At 50.4% G+C, this 15,196-nt stretch overlaps 8 protein-coding genes across 8 annotated transcripts; 4 read left to right on the plus strand and 4 right to left on the minus strand.

Moving 5' to 3' along the window:
• Nucleotides 1-288: 288 nt before the first annotated feature.
• Nucleotides 289-1,349, plus strand: ASPBRDRAFT_56633 (uncharacterized protein; the record flags this gene model as incomplete). The annotated part of the gene is made up of 3 exons (XM_067627600.1): nucleotides 289-767; nucleotides 845-1,091; nucleotides 1,152-1,349. 3 exons carry the CDS (start codon nucleotides 289-291, stop codon nucleotides 1,347-1,349), a joined length of 924 nt encoding a protein of 307 aa, XP_067477100.1.
• Nucleotides 1,350-1,754: 405 nt separating this feature from the next.
• On the minus strand, nucleotides 1,755-2,958 carry ASPBRDRAFT_45136 (PLP-dependent cysteine synthase family protein). The gene has a single exon (XM_067625335.1). The coding sequence runs from the start codon at nucleotides 2,858-2,860 to the stop codon at nucleotides 1,913-1,915; it is 948 nt and encodes a 315-aa protein (XP_067477101.1). The 5' UTR covers nucleotides 2,861-2,958; the 3' UTR covers nucleotides 1,755-1,912.
• A 922-nt stretch (nucleotides 2,959-3,880) lies between these two features.
• On the plus strand, nucleotides 3,881-4,873 carry ASPBRDRAFT_642511 (uncharacterized protein). The gene is made up of 4 exons (XM_067628459.1): nucleotides 3,881-3,956; nucleotides 4,014-4,577; nucleotides 4,630-4,696; nucleotides 4,762-4,873. The coding sequence occupies exons 2-3, from the start codon at nucleotides 4,197-4,199 to the stop codon at nucleotides 4,678-4,680; spliced, it is 432 nt and encodes a 143-aa protein (XP_067477102.1). The 5' UTR covers nucleotides 3,881-3,956; nucleotides 4,014-4,196; the 3' UTR covers nucleotides 4,681-4,696; nucleotides 4,762-4,873.
• A 182-nt stretch (nucleotides 4,874-5,055) lies between these two features.
• On the minus strand, nucleotides 5,056-6,449 carry ASPBRDRAFT_129902 (uncharacterized protein; the record flags this gene model as incomplete). The annotated part of the gene is made up of 4 exons (XM_067618175.1): nucleotides 5,056-5,851; nucleotides 5,904-5,983; nucleotides 6,036-6,179; nucleotides 6,231-6,449. 4 exons carry the CDS (start codon nucleotides 6,447-6,449, stop codon nucleotides 5,056-5,058), a joined length of 1,239 nt encoding a protein of 412 aa, XP_067477103.1.
• A 437-nt stretch (nucleotides 6,450-6,886) lies between these two features.
• Nucleotides 6,887-8,638, minus strand: ASPBRDRAFT_181281 (uncharacterized protein). The gene is made up of 6 exons (XM_067619943.1): nucleotides 8,457-8,638; nucleotides 8,191-8,390; nucleotides 8,005-8,111; nucleotides 7,594-7,943; nucleotides 7,480-7,534; nucleotides 6,887-7,428 (listed from the first exon to the last, which is right to left on the minus strand). The coding sequence occupies exons 1-6, from the start codon at nucleotides 8,544-8,546 to the stop codon at nucleotides 7,202-7,204; spliced, it is 1,029 nt and encodes a 342-aa protein (XP_067477104.1). The 5' UTR covers nucleotides 8,547-8,638; the 3' UTR covers nucleotides 6,887-7,201.
• Nucleotides 8,639-9,165: 527 nt separating this feature from the next.
• ASPBRDRAFT_678263 (class I SAM-dependent methyltransferase) lies at nucleotides 9,166-10,087 on the minus strand (the record flags this gene model as incomplete). Its single annotated transcript, XM_067628959.1, has 3 exons — nucleotides 9,166-9,569; nucleotides 9,618-9,868; nucleotides 9,927-10,087. The coding sequence occupies 3 exons, from the start codon at nucleotides 10,085-10,087 to the stop codon at nucleotides 9,166-9,168; spliced, it is 816 nt and encodes a 271-aa protein (XP_067477105.1).
• A 2,075-nt stretch (nucleotides 10,088-12,162) lies between these two features.
• On the plus strand, nucleotides 12,163-13,289 carry ASPBRDRAFT_197574 (NAD(P)-dependent alcohol dehydrogenase; the record flags this gene model as incomplete). Its single annotated transcript, XM_067621115.1, has 3 exons — nucleotides 12,163-12,445; nucleotides 12,505-12,937; nucleotides 13,007-13,289. 3 exons carry the CDS (start codon nucleotides 12,163-12,165, stop codon nucleotides 13,287-13,289), a joined length of 999 nt encoding a protein of 332 aa, XP_067477106.1.
• Nucleotides 13,290-14,178: 889 nt separating this feature from the next.
• On the plus strand, nucleotides 14,179-15,191 carry ASPBRDRAFT_45142 (alpha/beta hydrolase). The gene has a single exon (XM_067625337.1). It carries the CDS (start codon nucleotides 14,324-14,326, stop codon nucleotides 15,119-15,121), a length of 798 nt encoding a protein of 265 aa, XP_067477107.1. The 5' UTR covers nucleotides 14,179-14,323; the 3' UTR covers nucleotides 15,122-15,191.
• Nucleotides 15,192-15,196: the final 5 nt, after the last annotated feature.

Genomic DNA, 15,196 nt, shown 5'->3' on the forward strand with positions numbered 1-15,196 from the left:
CCCTCCAGTATCTCAGCTGAAAACAGTAGATCTTGTTGTAATCACAAAAACACAACAGTGCATCCAAAAGTTGTTACAGAAATAGAAAGTGCGAACAATATCACTTATAGTGCAATTCACGCAAGCATACACAGCAAAAAGTGATGAACACTCGCTTAGGCCTTTGAAAGCCCTGGCACTCCGTGAATGCAATCTCTTCACACCAAATGTACACGATCAAGATGACACCAATCATCTCAGCATGCTCTCTCACATAAGGTCTACCGAGCATATCACAGGCTGTGAAAGATGCAGACCCATCAGCCCCCCGAGATGCCACCCAATACGAAGCCTGGATCCCGCACTCTAGAAAGCATCATAAAGAAGATGGACTGGCTGGAAAATCGAGACGTCCCCAAATTCCTCTCCCCTTCTCTCTGCAAGGCAAATGACATAGTTCTGCTGCCCCTGGACCTCGAGGCCAAGCACCATGATACGGGCAATTCCTCAACCACACCCCTCCTCTTCGACCCTCTTCCCGACGAAGCCATGTTCACCTATCCCATCGACCCCGGTCCCTACAACAAAGTCGACACTAACGGCGGGTCCTGCTTCTCAATACACGACTACAACAGCATCAAGAACGATCCGTGCAAATCCTATCCACCGTTTCGCTTGAGAGAACTGGCCATCAAGCTAGAGAGATGGATTCATCTTGCTCCTCGAACTCATCGCTACAGCGCTCAGGACTGTACTATGACGCATATAGGGCTCTGGTTTCCGTCATAGTGAGTACTTGCTACCAACCCCAATAGTACACTTCAACATACATCGCCACTGCTCTAATATACCGGAATCGACACAGTTTACTGGACCAATTCTACGGTCGGATCTCCAGCATTTACGACAAGCTCGAAGACTATCTGTATACCGTGACTCGGATCTACGAGTATATGGATCCTGGTCTCCCATACATTACCATGATCACGCAGCATTGGTGCCAAGAAGTATGTCCCGAGGACACTTTGATGCGATTTGAGCTCCTAGGCATGCTGCACACGATGCGCACTCGACTGGAGAATAATGAGGAAGATTCAGAAGGGATGGTTCCGGTATGACTTATCCCCCCTTTGAGTGAGTTGAGACGTTGCTGACAATTACATTGACGAAAGGTCCTAATGATTGCCTTCATGATACCCTCGCACGGTCGGATCCTGCAGGCGCATATGCATAATGGGAAGTTGGTTGTGGCGCACAGCCGCATTTACAGCTTCGAGACGATGCGTGAGGCGCCCATGGATTTGTTTACGAGATGGTTGCTTTCGAGGCCGCTTGGGTTGCGGAAGGTCATTGATACGGACGAGGAGTAGTCATGTCTTGATTCGATGGCGGGAAAGACAAGCAGAAGGCGATTGTGGTAGATAGGAGAATAAGATGGGAAAGGTAGAGGCCGATCACACGGAGATATTCGGCATTAGGTGCGCTGAAGATCGGTACATCAAACTAGCCTAATAATGTAATAGCAGAATGAATTAGCTTAAAAGGGGGATATTACAACATTAGCTGGTCTGAGTTGGTCATCTTTTGGGTAGGTTGTATACTTGAGGCATCAAGCCTGCCTCATAGACACAACATCATGCGACACAACACAAAAGCTGAATGCAGGAGGAACGTGCGCACGAAGTCTCAACAGAGGTCCAAAAACAGAATTTAACTGAAAACTTTACAGAAATACTACGATAGCAAGTCCGATAGTCGAAATTGAACACATGGTGGTTACTCATAACTTTTTGAATTGCTAAAGTCGGCCTTTTCGTATTTGCTAAGATGAAACGATAGACAGACACAACCTAGGGAAATTCAACTATTAAGGTGGCATTTGAAGCCTATAGTATTACAAATAGCAATTATTAGTAAATATAATATGACGAAATCAAGAATCTGCCAGGAGGTTTCCGTTCATATACTTGAGACCCGTATCCACGGCGACGGTAACCACTGTCTTGCCAGGGCCTAGTTCCTTGGCAAGAGCAATGGCTGCGACAACATTGAGGCCTGTTGAGGTTCCAACCAGCAAGCCTTCCTCACGAGCCAACCGCCTGCACATAGCACGACCTTCGGCCTCTGAAATTCCTCGTGCTTCATCATACAGCTCGGAATCCAGGTGCGGTGGTACGAAACCAATTCCAATTCCCTCAACACTATGAGGTCCAGTACGGCCTTCAGTAATGACCGGAGAAGAGGCCGGTTCAAGAACCACAACTCGCGTATCCGGCCACTTGGACTTCAGAACGCGTGATACTCCCATAACCATACCGGCACCGCCAACCGTACCGCAGAAGGCATCAATACCACCGGGGAACTGCACTGCCAATTCTTCCCCGAGCGTCTCGTAACCAGGCAGGGCGTCACCATTGTGAAACTGATCCGCAAGGTAATGACCATCCTCTTGGGCGATTTCTCGCGCACGGCGCACCATGGAAGGGATCAGATCCGCGGTGATAGTTCCAGTCTCGCTATAGACAATTTCCAGGGTGGCACCCAAGGCACGCATCGTGCGCAACTTCTCAACTGCAAAGGCATTCGATGAAACCACACGAAACCTATAACCCTTAACCGAACAGATGAAGGCAAGGGAAGAACCAGTGCTGCCACCGGTGGCTTCTACGACTGTCATGCCTGGCTTTAACGTGCCACGGCGCTCGGCCTCTTCAATGATGGATCTGGCCATGCGGTCCTTGTATGAGCCAGTGGGATTGAGGGATTCAAGTTTCAGGTAGACATTTGCGTGATCTGCTGGGACGACATTGCGAAGGCGAACAACTGGGGTGTTCCCAATTGCGTCCAACCCCGAGTCCACGGGAGGAGGCGGAGAAGGCATGATTCTGCGCTATAGAGTAGCTGCACGGATTGGATACCTCAGGGACCAAAGAGAATGAAAACAATTTGAGATACGCTCATCCTGGTATCTGTGCAGCTCTTTCAGGGTCCAGGACTACTTATGTCCCAATTAACTAGTAGTTAACTGACTTTTCATTTAGTAATTCATTAGTAATAAATTGTGGTTCTGACGGAGCTGGCGTCGATGAAATGAACATCCGGTCCCGAATGAATATTCTTTCTCCGCGGATCAAGATGTCTTCAGGATATGTTGCGACAACATCTTAAGAAAGCAACTTCAACATTAGAGATTGTGCTGGAGGACTAGCTTAGTGGCCGGTTGCCGAATATGCACGGTGGGATATTTTCCCGGGACGCCAAGGAACCCTGCTGCATAATTTCCCTTCATGAGACCAGCATCGTTCTTTACTGAAATCAGACCAGAAGGACTATGATCAATTCTTGCTCATAAAATGCAGAACAGCGAATGGTGTTTGCATTGTTTGCCATTAGCCACTTGCCAACGCTTGGCGAAGTCTTAGTGTGGCTTGGCGATTGCGCCCAATGCCGCTTAGTCATTCAGATCGAAGCCGATTCATGCCGAAATCGGAAGGCCAGGCCGACTCATCTCGACCGCGTGCATCCGAGTCGGAAATCAGCCACAACAACAATCCAGCGAGACTTCCCCAGGCCATCGATTTACCCATAACAGTCACCATGACTCAATTAAGCGACCTACAGATCTCTCACCGGTGTGGCTGAGGCCATGATTTTCGTATGACCCCCGCTTGGCGCCTCCTTTCGAGAGCACTAGCCAGCCCTGTGCTGAGCAGAAGTGGGTCGAAGTACGTACGCTTTTTCCATCCACTTGTGGCAACCAAGCTCACCGTGACGATAGGGTTCTTAGTGGGCATTTGTCCAGACTTCACAAGACCTTTAACCCGCCGTGATTGATTCGCATCACAGCGCAGTCAACGTGTACAACCGTGTCATCAAAGTTTCATAATGTCCATCATCTCTGGATCGGGACTCCCCCCATTGCCCCCTTACGGGGCGACGACGAGATCTGAGCCATGCTGCTCCTGGCTTAACCCATGGTACTATAGCATCGCAAGCGAATAGGGCGATGCCTTGAAGGTTTACTAGCGTCATAGTTCCGATTAGCTCGGCGATAAACCCCATCAGCCATAGGCAACATTGTTTCTCTCAAAGCCTATGTCGTCAGATGCAATATCCAAACTGGGGAAAGAACCCCTCGAGGGGCGTCATTTGCACCCAAAATTATCTCTTAGCCCTCTTGCCTGGATCGCAGACCCTACGTGGTCCCCACATACCCAATGACGCCTTCTAGGGGAGGCCACGAGTATAAGATCCCCCACGATCTCTCATTGACCCCTCACTCCTTCATCAACAACTTCCTCAAGCCACACACTCTTACCAAACACTTTATCCTTCCTTCCTACAAACAATCAACATGGGTCTTTTCCACCACCACCACGAGCACCAGCAGGGCCCCGGCGGCCATGAAGGCCACCACGGCGGTCCCCAGGGCGGTCCTGGAGGTCCTGGCGGCCCCGGTGGCCCTCAGGGTGGCTTTGGCGGTCCTCAGGGTGGCCCCGGTGGTCCTGGTGGCCAGCACGGCGGTCCTGGCGGTCCCGGCGGACCTGGAGGATTCGGCGGTCCTCATGAAGGCCCTGGTGGTCACGGAGGCCCTCACGGTGGCGGTCCCGGCGGTCATGGCGGTCCTCACGGCGGTGGCCCTGGCGGCCCTGGCGGCCCCGGTGGCCCTCACGGAGGTCCCGGCCGTTTCTAAAGCCCTGACGGACTACAAGTTGAGGTATGCATCTCTATGGTACTCTAGATGTCAAGACTGAAAAAGCAAAAGCTGACTGAATGGGACAGCCTGCAGATGATCGATTCGTGAAACAATTCGAGCGAAGTGACTGTCTTTTGAGTCATGTTGGATATGATTGAAGTTTTTGTATATACCTTGGTCATGATATCACAATGATACATACTCATTATTGAGAACTGGAAGTTCTGGTGTGGTTCGTATGTGAAGGCGAGATGTTTGCTGTGTGTAGTGTTGAGACATGTGACAGAAATCGGCATATATTATGGTTCTGTTTAGGGACTTCCTATGTCTAGAAGCCCCCACCCTTCGTATGCATCAACAAGATTAAGAAGTAATATCATCTATCCTACACGACTCAACACCATCTCCTCATAATCCAACACATGCAACCCTCCTTCCATCTTCTTTACCTTGGTAAGATCCAACTTCGGCTTCATAACATCATCAACACCCGACACCACCACGCTCCCCCCATCCAACAAAGTCCCCAAATTATTCATCGTACTATAAACCAACCCCTGAAAACTCGCCCCCTCAAACGTCTTCTGCTCCCTGGGCCCATCATAATTATACTGAATATCCGACGCCTTCGAAGGCAACCCCGCGCCCTTCCAATTCCCAAAAACTGACGGATGCGACGAAATACACCTCAAATACCCGCTCTCGCACAATCTCCCCAACATCACATCATACACGACGCTCTGACCAGGCGGCATGCTCTCATCATCCGGTAACACCGATAACGCAGCGAGGATTTTCTGCGCTGCGTGGAACGATACCGCATATGCACTGCAGCAGACTGCTACTGCGGCTTTGCAGATAATGCGGTTATGTTTGATGTTGTCGACGAGTTGGTGGACCGCTGGACCGGCCCAGTATTGTGGGAGGCCGTAGACGGGGATAGAGGTTGGGTCGTTTTTGAGTATGTAGAAGGGGGTGTTCTTTTGGCATTTTGTCCCGCAGTGGCCGAGCCAGAGGATGTCCCAGTCGTCGCCGTAGGGTGTGGTTTTTGGGTGGGATTCGGCTTGGAGGGAGAGGGTCCCTAACGCGAATTCTTGTAGTTGGTTCTTGAGTGTTACGTCCCAGTCGACGTCGTCTTCGAGGATTAGGGCGTTGGATATGCGCTCTGAGACTATCCTGATTGGTTATCAGTTTGAAGTCTGGATCCTGGTGGGATGGTTGTGATTACCGTTGCATTGCGTTCAGGTGCGCTCGCCAGCTGCCGATTTCGCCGGATAACATGCGAGGTCTGTCGGGTTCGTCGTATCGCTGGGAAGGTCTTAGTGGATAGTGTGAGGTGTAGTGGTAGATAGAAACCTACCGGTGGATAGGCCTTCGGACTCATATCTTCGGAGGATACGCCATCGATCCAGTCAACGCGGAACTGCGTGACCGATGAGCCTAGTGTGATTGCATCCCGCTTATCAGATCGACTGGGGAGGTTGATGCAAAAGATCTTCTCGAACTATGTCGCCATTAGTACTCAGATGTATGATATACTTTGCGATGAGCTTACCCCTAATGTTTCATTCTTGATTGCTTCCAGACTCAATCCGTCTGATGAACGGAGCCTCTGCAACCCAACATATTGTTCACCAGAGCTTATTAACAGTGTCCCCCACAATACGAGAAGAAAGACCAAGGATAACCCCGCATAGAGTAATTTCCGTTGCCGATTGCGTCTGAATACCTGGACTGAAGGAGAGTTGGGCAGGTTCAACTTCAGGGCGCCCATTGTGAGCCGTCCAAGGACATGGCCAGAAGAGACGGAGGGAGAGGAAAAAAGACGTCCTTGCAGGCCAGGTTCTCCGACCGAAGCCTTTTCATACTGTGATCGCCGAACCATGAAGCCTGCTAGATAAGTGGGGATAAATTGATAGCCGGAAGCCTATCGTGATGGACTTGCATGGTCGGCGCTTAATGAGGCGATCTCATTCGCCGAGGCCAACCGCTAAGCATCCATCACGCATCAAAGGATCGAATTATCACATCGGATGCTCGAAGCGGAGTAATAGCCTGACACTATAGTGAACTATCGAAGGACATGGCCGCTGAAGGAGGGGAAAGAGAGGGGAAAGGCCGACCTGAGTACTTTGTTGTATGTGGGCTTCTACTCAGAGGCCCGAAGGTATCCGCGGGTTGGCCTTTTGGCCTTGTTGGTAGTTATACCTTCCTAGATCATTCCATTACATAAAATCAGTAAGAATCTATTGGTATACAAGTGTGATGCCGATCGCTGTCGACTGGAACTCTCCCTCCGAGTCCGAGTCTAAACCCTTGCTCCCGGGTTCCTGTTCTTGCCTCCCGTTAGATACAAGCAACAATGATATTGCCTAACTTTCTCCTAGTAGTGTTAAAAGCTACCAGTCTTGCCATATCCTCTGCACTGCAGCAGGTGCGGCACGACGTTTCCTTTCAGCCACACTATGTGCTCGTAACTAACACACCCTTCGCGCCAAGCTCGTTCATCCGCGCTGCCATCAGTCATCAGTACCGATCCAGCCCGCTTAACTCCCTCGCCCGCTTCGAAAGCACCGGAAACTCCAACGGCCGCTTAACGGCTGCCTCATAGGAAGGATGATCCGCCGGTGGCAGGTGCGCCCTGAGACGAAAATTGGCCGGGTCATGCGTTGTGTTCTGCTTCGATATAAATGCCTGCAGGCGCACCTTCTTCGCCTCTTCTGACACGGCCGCGGCCGGCTTGTAGCAGACATCTTTATCAGACCGTTAGCATCTGTATCCTCGCAAGGAATAGTTGGACATACAGGCGGCGAAACGATCATTGACCGACGAAGGAGCCGCGCCGTAATGGATTGTGCGCTAGTGCTTCTGTTAGCTAACAACAAAAGTCAAGCTATGTTAGAGATAGTAGCACGCACCGAATCCCAGAGCAGCAGATCACCCGGCTCTGCGCACACCTTGGTCCATTTACACCCCTTCGATTCAAGCCACTGGCACATCTCCTCGTCCACATTCTGGTAGGCCCACGTGCTCCAGCCATTTTCGCCCTTTTTATGGTCAAACTGCTGCCACAACTCAGTATAGTAGGCGCTTGACCCTTCAAACACCATCAACCCGCCATCCTCGGGTCCGTTGGGCAGCAGGTTTACAATTCCCTGGACGGTATCGAACTGGTCATTCAAGGGGGACTGATCGACGTGCGCCCACGGGGCGAAAATAGGGTCTGTCTTGGGACGTTCCTTTTCAGGGAGGGAGAGGTTTACCCCGTCTGTACAGTTGGTAAGCTGATAATTATCATCAATGGGTAGTCAGTGGAAGGGTAGAAATACCGAATGAGACTAGCAGCTCGCGAGTACCCCAGATCTGTTCCCACTTCTCCACAAGGGCCGGCTCTGACTTCAAGTCCCACACGAACTGCTCGTGGCCGACGCCATACCTATGCTCCCGGCAGTGTTATTACCGCCGCTGTGCTATCACGCTGCGCCATGATAAAAATTGATTAAATGGTGACAAACCCGTTGTAAAGCCCCCCGCGAGTGTGCCAGGGGAGGTTCGCTGCCTTGCGGGTGGACGGGTCCTTGCGGTCAAACCCCAGATTCCAGCTTTCAAGCCAGTCGTAGGCCTTGTCGGCATAGGATAGTGCTCGCTCTCTGGGTAGGACGCCGCGCACGACTGTCCAACCTTTGGTGTGCAGCTCGACCAGCCAATCGGGATGCTATAGCAAGTGTGGTGAGCAGAGTGTGAATTGGGTTTCGGCAAGCAGAGCGGGGTTCTACCGGACCTTTCCGACTTTCCCGTCAACGGCTGCGAGCTGGATGGTCGGGCGGATCTTGGTTTGCGTGCTGACGGTAGACCCGGTGGAACTAAACATGATTGATATTGCAAGTGGTCGATGGTAGTTGACTCTTTATTTTTGTTGATGTGGATGTGATATGGATATGAAGGTAGGTGACAGGTAGCTGGTGTAATGACGTGTGAAGCCCCGACCTGAGCGGGCCAGTTGCGCCTTTTTAGTATCTTATCACATCAGCCTCAACTCCAGCTGCAGCCAGCAATCTACTGATAACACTACATGCTATGACCATTCACCTATCTACTTTATCCCCACATACAAGAGATCAGACCGGCTAGACAGTTTTTATGATGAGACTTTGGACAATGCAGCTCTCTCGAAGCTTTCACTACTAGCTATGGCTGTGAGTTACCGTATGGCTTATTTGAGGCCGATCAGGTTGCGGTTATCTGTGGTCGGCCAAGCTATAATGCTTGAGAATATTAGGGCAGATGGCAGAGTGTAGCAGATGGTTTAGCTTGGTTGTTAGTGGCAGTTGGGGTTGCCCTTGACCTGCAAAGAGCGATACGTTCCTCATTGGATTGTGTCGGGTAGATGTCTCTTCATCACCTAAGCAGCCATCCTTCTATTTTGAACCGACTGTACTTAGACATGGAATACCTACTTGAACCCGAATGCTTCGAATCAAACCACTCAGCTAACCGCTACCCTTCCTACCTACCACCGTAAGCCGAGTGAAAGCCCAGTACGCCCCTCCATGAGTTTCCTCCACAACCTCAGGTATAAGCTGTGAAATCCTCTCACTCTGAGCCGAATTCTGCGTCGTGTGGGCGATCATTTCCGGAACGACAAGGTTGCATTCATGCTTTGCTACCGCCATATACGGCGGAGCCTCCTTGACATCCGTTTGTACATCTTGTAGCCCAGCATGCTGGAAATAATGAGGAATGTCAGAAACCCAGTGAGGAGTCGTACGATCATCCATCGCCCTGCCTAAGCGCATAAGCTCTTTATGGGCATCGTCTTTGCAATCAGGGTGAATCTTGTCGATGCGGTATGAAAGGGCATCTACTTCGGCCCATTGTATGTAGCCGCCCGGCTCTGTAAACTCATCAGTAGCAGTAGAGGAGGGGAAGAAATAACAAATACTTAATAACTCTAAGACGTTTCCAATCACCTTCTCAGCCTCGGAGTCCATTATCACGAAGGAAAAGTTCCGGACGTGAACAATGTCGTAGACACCACGGAGATGATCAGGCGGTTCGGATAATATATCGTAGGAATGTAGTGTCATGTTCGAGGGAAGATATTCTTTTGGCGGAAGAGCGCTGAATGATATATCAAGGCCGTCTAAGGATACGGTGCTCGGAAGTCGACGGGATAAATCGGTTAACCAGATTCTGGTTGAGCAGTTAGAAGCAAGCTAGTTTTCATATATTTTGCGAGACCTTCGCTTACCCTGTCCCGGTACCGACGTCGGCGATCCTTAAGTTTGGATTGCTTGTAGGAATGGAAGGGTGAATGTGGTAGCCGAACAGTTCAGTCCAGAGGTAGTGTTGAAGGTTAATGCGATTGTTGTCATGATAGTCGCGAGTGAAAACGTAGTTGGGTTTAGTCATTATATAATATTCAGTAGATTCAAGATGTGTACTTCTTGCTAACTATCTGGTTGAAGTGTTTCTAGGAGTATAGGAGCGAAACTAGCAGTTTAAGTACCATCAGCTATCGGGAAGGTAGTGTCTGTCGGCGAATGATAGTCGCTCGAATGAAGGAAGCCCGTGAAACGTCATAATACACTTCATGACGGTAGAATGTGGGCAGCCAGCGATGAAGGGCACTATACAATCCACTTGGGTGTACTTTAGTAAAACAGGATCACCCTCTGATAACCGTCCGGGAGACAAGGAACCCAGAAACTATGTCACCACACATCCAGACAAGAGCTATAGACCTCAGCGTGATTTGGTACAACTTGCAGTACTGCTTGAACCTGGAATGGCTGGCAGAGGCACGGATGCGTTGCTAGGGCCTGGGGTAAAAAGAACCGGGAGATATAAGCTTTGGGTATGATCCGGTGGCTGAGCCTCAAGGTATGTGAACCCTGATAGATATATATGGGTACAAGACGTAGTAGGCTGTTGGGAACCATGGTTGATTGCGGAGCGAAGGAAAACAGGAAAAGGGGAAGTCCAGGGGGGTTAAGGAAATCGTGTATCCATGTTTACCATTTAGTCCGTTCCTTAAGATTTCGTTACCATTATTGCCTGTGAAGTAGATATCGATTGCTTAGTAGAGAGGATATTATTATTGAGGTCATTAAGCCAACAACTATATACCATTCCGCGTACTTGGCCTGGGTACCTTACTCGAGGGTATTGCTTCCCAATACAATGCTATTGTGTCAATTGTTTCATGGACTCATTGAATGTAGGTAAAGTCCATGACTATGTAAATCCTAAGCTGTACCAAGCAAGCTACTTCATGTCTAAGGAGTAACCCACTGACGGCGGATCCTCTCAGAAACCGTTTTAGGACAAAAGTGTGGTCAATTGAAAACTGTCGACGATCGTTTCATGGCATTTGCTTTATAGTCCTTATATCAGATTTCTTTCCGTGCGGAAGGAAATTTCAGGAGTGATCACCATTTCCTTCAGGGGAGAGTTGCGGTGAGTAAAGCGGCTGAGTTCCTATCAGTCCAACGTAAATAATGCCTGTGTGAGCCATGACCACATAGCCTCACTTATTTCCAGGCTAACGTGAAACGAGGCTCGGGTGAAGGCAAGCACGGCCACAAGAGCAAATGCCGGCGAGAGACCAGAGTCAACGCAGTTGTGCAATAATGCAAGAGACTTCCACTTCCCACAATGGCATGCGTTAGTGGTAACGGCCTTAATATACCGACGAGCGCCATGGCTACTCGGTATGACGTGCAGACTTCCCTGTGAACCACGTGCCAACGTCTCAAGGAGTAAATCTTCTAGCTTTCCTGCCAACAAATTGCTGGATCATACCACGTGTGAAAATTTGACCCTGGAATTTAAACCCGGACTAAGGGATCGACGACAACGTCTCGGGAAGATAATCATGAATAATCAATAAACGGCCTCGGCACGGTAGCGAGTGGATCTGTGGCGCCATAAAAGACCTTCTCGAATTCTTCTCTTCTCGGCCCGTTGTCGGGACCGATGCAAAAAGAGTCATGAAAAACCTTATCTCGAACCAAAAGCTATTTACTTTGTCAATCCGTATCTTGGCATCCAAAGGATGGCAAAGAGATATAACATGGTGTATAACAGGTTACCTGGCTAACAGCACTTTCTATCTGAGACATGAGAAGAAAGTCCCTAGATTCTAGAGGGCGACAGGCGGACTTGGTTCGGAAAATCTGCGGTTAGTAGTGGATCCAGTGGACCAAACTTCCCGTTACATTCCTTGAATTGCTCTCAGTCTCCAGTGCCAACGTGAAGTTTTCTTCTCTTGTTCCCTGGGTTTCCACCAGGGCAACGTTACTCAAATGGCAGCAACGCCGTGAGCCGTTTCGGTTTGCTCGGACCAGTCCCTATTAATAATGCTTGGTCAAGATCGTAGAATGGGGCGTGTATAAAGACTGGTTAAGCCAGATTTTCGAGTCAAGATCCATCCGCGCTTCTTTCTTCTAATTAATCACACCTCCTATTATAAAAAAACTGCAATCATGAGCGTTACGTACGACGTGTTCCGTGGCTCTGCCGAGGGCCGCATTGTCCCTGACAAGGCTTCGTCCACCCTTGGACACAACGAAGTCTTCATTGAGACCACCCACTCCGGTCTGTGCGGCACCGATGAGCACTACCTCAAGTCCAACCAGGTGCTTGGTCACGAGGGTATTGGCATTGTCAAGTCCCTTGGCCCCGGTGTTACCTCCGTGAAGGTTGGAGACCGTGTTGGATTCGGATACACCCACAGCATCTGCACCGCCTGTGACAACTGCGCTACTGGTATTCCTCCGTCACATGCAGCCCTGTAAATGATTGTCCAGGCTAATTCATTTACCCAGGCTGGGACCAGTACTGCGAGAACCAGAAGCAGTACGGCTTCCACGACTTCGACAACGGAACCTTCAGCTACGGTGCCGTCTGGGACGCCAACTGCGTCTACCGCATCCCCGATGGCTATGACTCCGCGTACGCTGCGCCTCTCATGTGCGCCGGTGCTACCGTCTGGACTGTCCTGAGCGAGTATGGCATTCGCTCGACGGACCGCGTGGCCGTCATGGGTATCGGTGGTCTTGGTCACATTGCCATCAAGCTGGCTGCCGCAATGGGCTGCCACGTCGTTGTCCTTTCCAGCTCCGAGTCCAAGCGTCAGGAAGCCATGGACTTTGGTGCTTCCGAGTTCCACGTTTTCAAGTCTGGTGGTGCCGCTCCTGAGGGCTTCAAGCCCGTTAAGCACCTCTTGCTTTGCGGAAATGCCGGTGTTGATTATCCTTCGTATGTTTCCTCTCTCGTTTATACTTCTTTGCCTGTTTTTTTAGTGATGTATGGCTAACATGACCACAGTCTCATGCCCCTGATGGCCACCCACGGCAGCATCTACCCTCTGACTGTGGCTTTCGAGCCCGCCAAGGTGCCCATGCTCGGCCTCGTGTGGAGGGGAGTCCGCATCCAGGGCTCTCTGGTCGCTTCCCGCCAGAGCATCCGCAGTCTGCTCGAATTCGCCGCCAGAAAGAAGATCTACCCTACCATCATGACCTTCCCCTTGAACAAGGAGGGTATTGAGGAGGCGATGCAGGTCCTGCGTGAGGGCAAGATGAGATACCGTGGTGTGCTGGTTCGCCAGTAGACACGATCACGACTTCTTTTCTTTTCCTTTTCTGTTATAGCCCACGATGATGATAATGTTGAGATAGAATAGATAGATAGATACTAATCATATGATGATCCCGATGAAGAATGCTCGCTAGACTTGCCGGAAATGAAGATCCGGCGCCTGTCGCTAAGACTTGTCGGGATTAGCTCCGGATTCGGAGACTTCCCGAGCTGGAAGCAAACAGTGCAAATACGTATCTATCACGTGCCAGTGCCTAGAGATAATCACATGACCACTCATCGATGTGCACCAAACGGGCATATCCTGGCGAAGATACACCAACATTGCCATGAATCCTACAGAGACCAGGATTCCTTATGCATCCAAAAATGAATTGCTATGCTCTGAGCTCAAAACGGCCTATGATAGCTTGGTCATCCGTTGGTTTCTGCTGCACCGCCCAGTAGTGATGTACAGCATATAAGTAGCAGTTGTGGGTCAGGGAGGCTGCATCTACTGTCCATCTTGCATCCGTGCTTTGATTGGGGAGATATCAGTCTACTCGGTATAGTCGATGCCTATTCCTTGAGTGAAGTGCTGTACAAATGAGCAGTTAATCTATCAGCGATATATTCCGTCACTTACCCTACCGTGAGCATCACCTCTATCGCATAATACCTGAGGATGCCTGCCGATCTGATTACTGGCTTAACAGAATGCTTTTGTGCTCATAGACTGTATGCGAAATCATCCCTAAGTAAACATCGAAATACTCCACAGTCACTGACCGTGCGTGGAATTATCCTCCCCTTGAACGGCCCGCATAGCACCATAAGCACTAAAGCGCCTAGGCTATACTAGCCTACCACTAAGCGTAGCCTCGAATGGAGGATCAATTGAGTCCAACTAAACAGCTCAGCCTTGCCTCAATAATCTCTCTTTGTTTGCAACCTCTACCCCACCTAGTGAACGCGAGTATAAATATATCTCCCAACACTCTCAGCCCCTCTACTCTTCCTAACCCCAGCCCAATTCTTCCCCAATCTACTATTAACTACACAACAACCATGTCCACCACCACCAAACCCGTAATCCTCCTCATCCCAGGAGGCTGGCACACGCCCACCTCCTACAACAAGCTCACCAACCTCCTCAAATCATCCAACCACGAAGTCCACGTCCCAGAGCTCCACTCCATGAACGGCGCACGACCCCCAACCGCCGATCTCGAAACCGACACCGCCATGATCCGCGAATACACGCAGAACCTCGCCTCCTCCGGTAAAACCATCATTGTAATCGCCCACTCCTACAGCGGCCAAGTCGCCACCAACGCTCTTTCCGACCTCGCCATCGCAAACCGCAGCAAGGCAGGCCTACCCGGCGGAGTCGTCCATCTCATCTCCCTGTCTGCTTTCACTATTACCGAAGGACGAAGCATGTTCGACATCGTCTCGCAGTTCGGGCACGACGCGTTGATGCCCATGGCGTTTGATTTCGCTGAGGATGGAACGTGCGTGGACCGCGATCCGCGGGGTCTGCTGGTGACGCCGGGTCCGGAGGAGGACGAGGAGGAGGTGGAGTGGTATTTGGGCACTTTGCAGCGGTGGAATGGCAAGTGCATGTATCAGCCGTTGACGACGGAGCGGGCGGCGTGGAGGGATATTCCTGTGACGTATGTCTTGTCGACGAGGGATATGACGGTTCCGGTGGATTATCAGAGGTGGATGGTGAGTATGATGAGGGAGGAAGGGGCCGAGGTGGAGGATATTGAGTTGGATTCGGGCCATTCGCTGGATTTTAGTAGGGCTAAGGAGGTGGCGGAGATTGTGGATAATGTGGTGGCGAGGTATGAGGGGAAGTGAGGGACGTTTTGCTCAAGGGAAGCAGAGATGGATCTTTGATAGATGGAATTGCTCTATAGCTAAAGATTGAATCAA

This window comes from Aspergillus brasiliensis, assembly GCF_001889945.1.
Source record: "Aspergillus brasiliensis CBS 101740 unplaced genomic scaffold ASPBRscaffold_9, whole genome shotgun sequence".
Classification (NCBI taxonomy): domain Eukaryota; kingdom Fungi; phylum Ascomycota; class Eurotiomycetes; order Eurotiales; family Aspergillaceae; genus Aspergillus; species Aspergillus brasiliensis.

Coding starts and splice junctions, on each gene's coding strand:
- ASPBRDRAFT_45136 (XM_067625335.1), bottom strand. CDS start 2,860: ATGCCTTCTCCGCCTCCTCCCGTGGACTCGGGGTTGGACGCAATTGGG.
- ASPBRDRAFT_642511 (XM_067628459.1), top strand. CDS start 4,197: ATGACGCCTTCTAGGGGAGGCCACGAGTATAAGATCCCCCACGATCTC. Junction 4,578..4,629: donor TGGTCACGGAGGCCCTCACG/GTGGCGGTCCCG, acceptor CCCTGGCGGCCC/TGGCGGCCCCGGTGGCCCTC.
- ASPBRDRAFT_181281 (XM_067619943.1), bottom strand. CDS start 8,546: ATGTTTAGTTCCACCGGGTCTACCGTCAGCACGCAAACCAAGATCCGC. Junction 8,112..8,190: donor CGCGGGGGGCTTTACAACGG/GTTTGTCACCAT, acceptor CCGGGAGCATAG/GTATGGCGTCGGCCACGAGC. Junction 7,535..7,593: donor ATCTGCTGCTCTGGGATTCG/GTGCGTGCTACT, acceptor CAGAAGCACTAG/CGCACAATCCATTACGGCGC.
- ASPBRDRAFT_45142 (XM_067625337.1), top strand. CDS start 14,324: ATGTCCACCACCACCAAACCCGTAATCCTCCTCATCCCAGGAGGCTGG.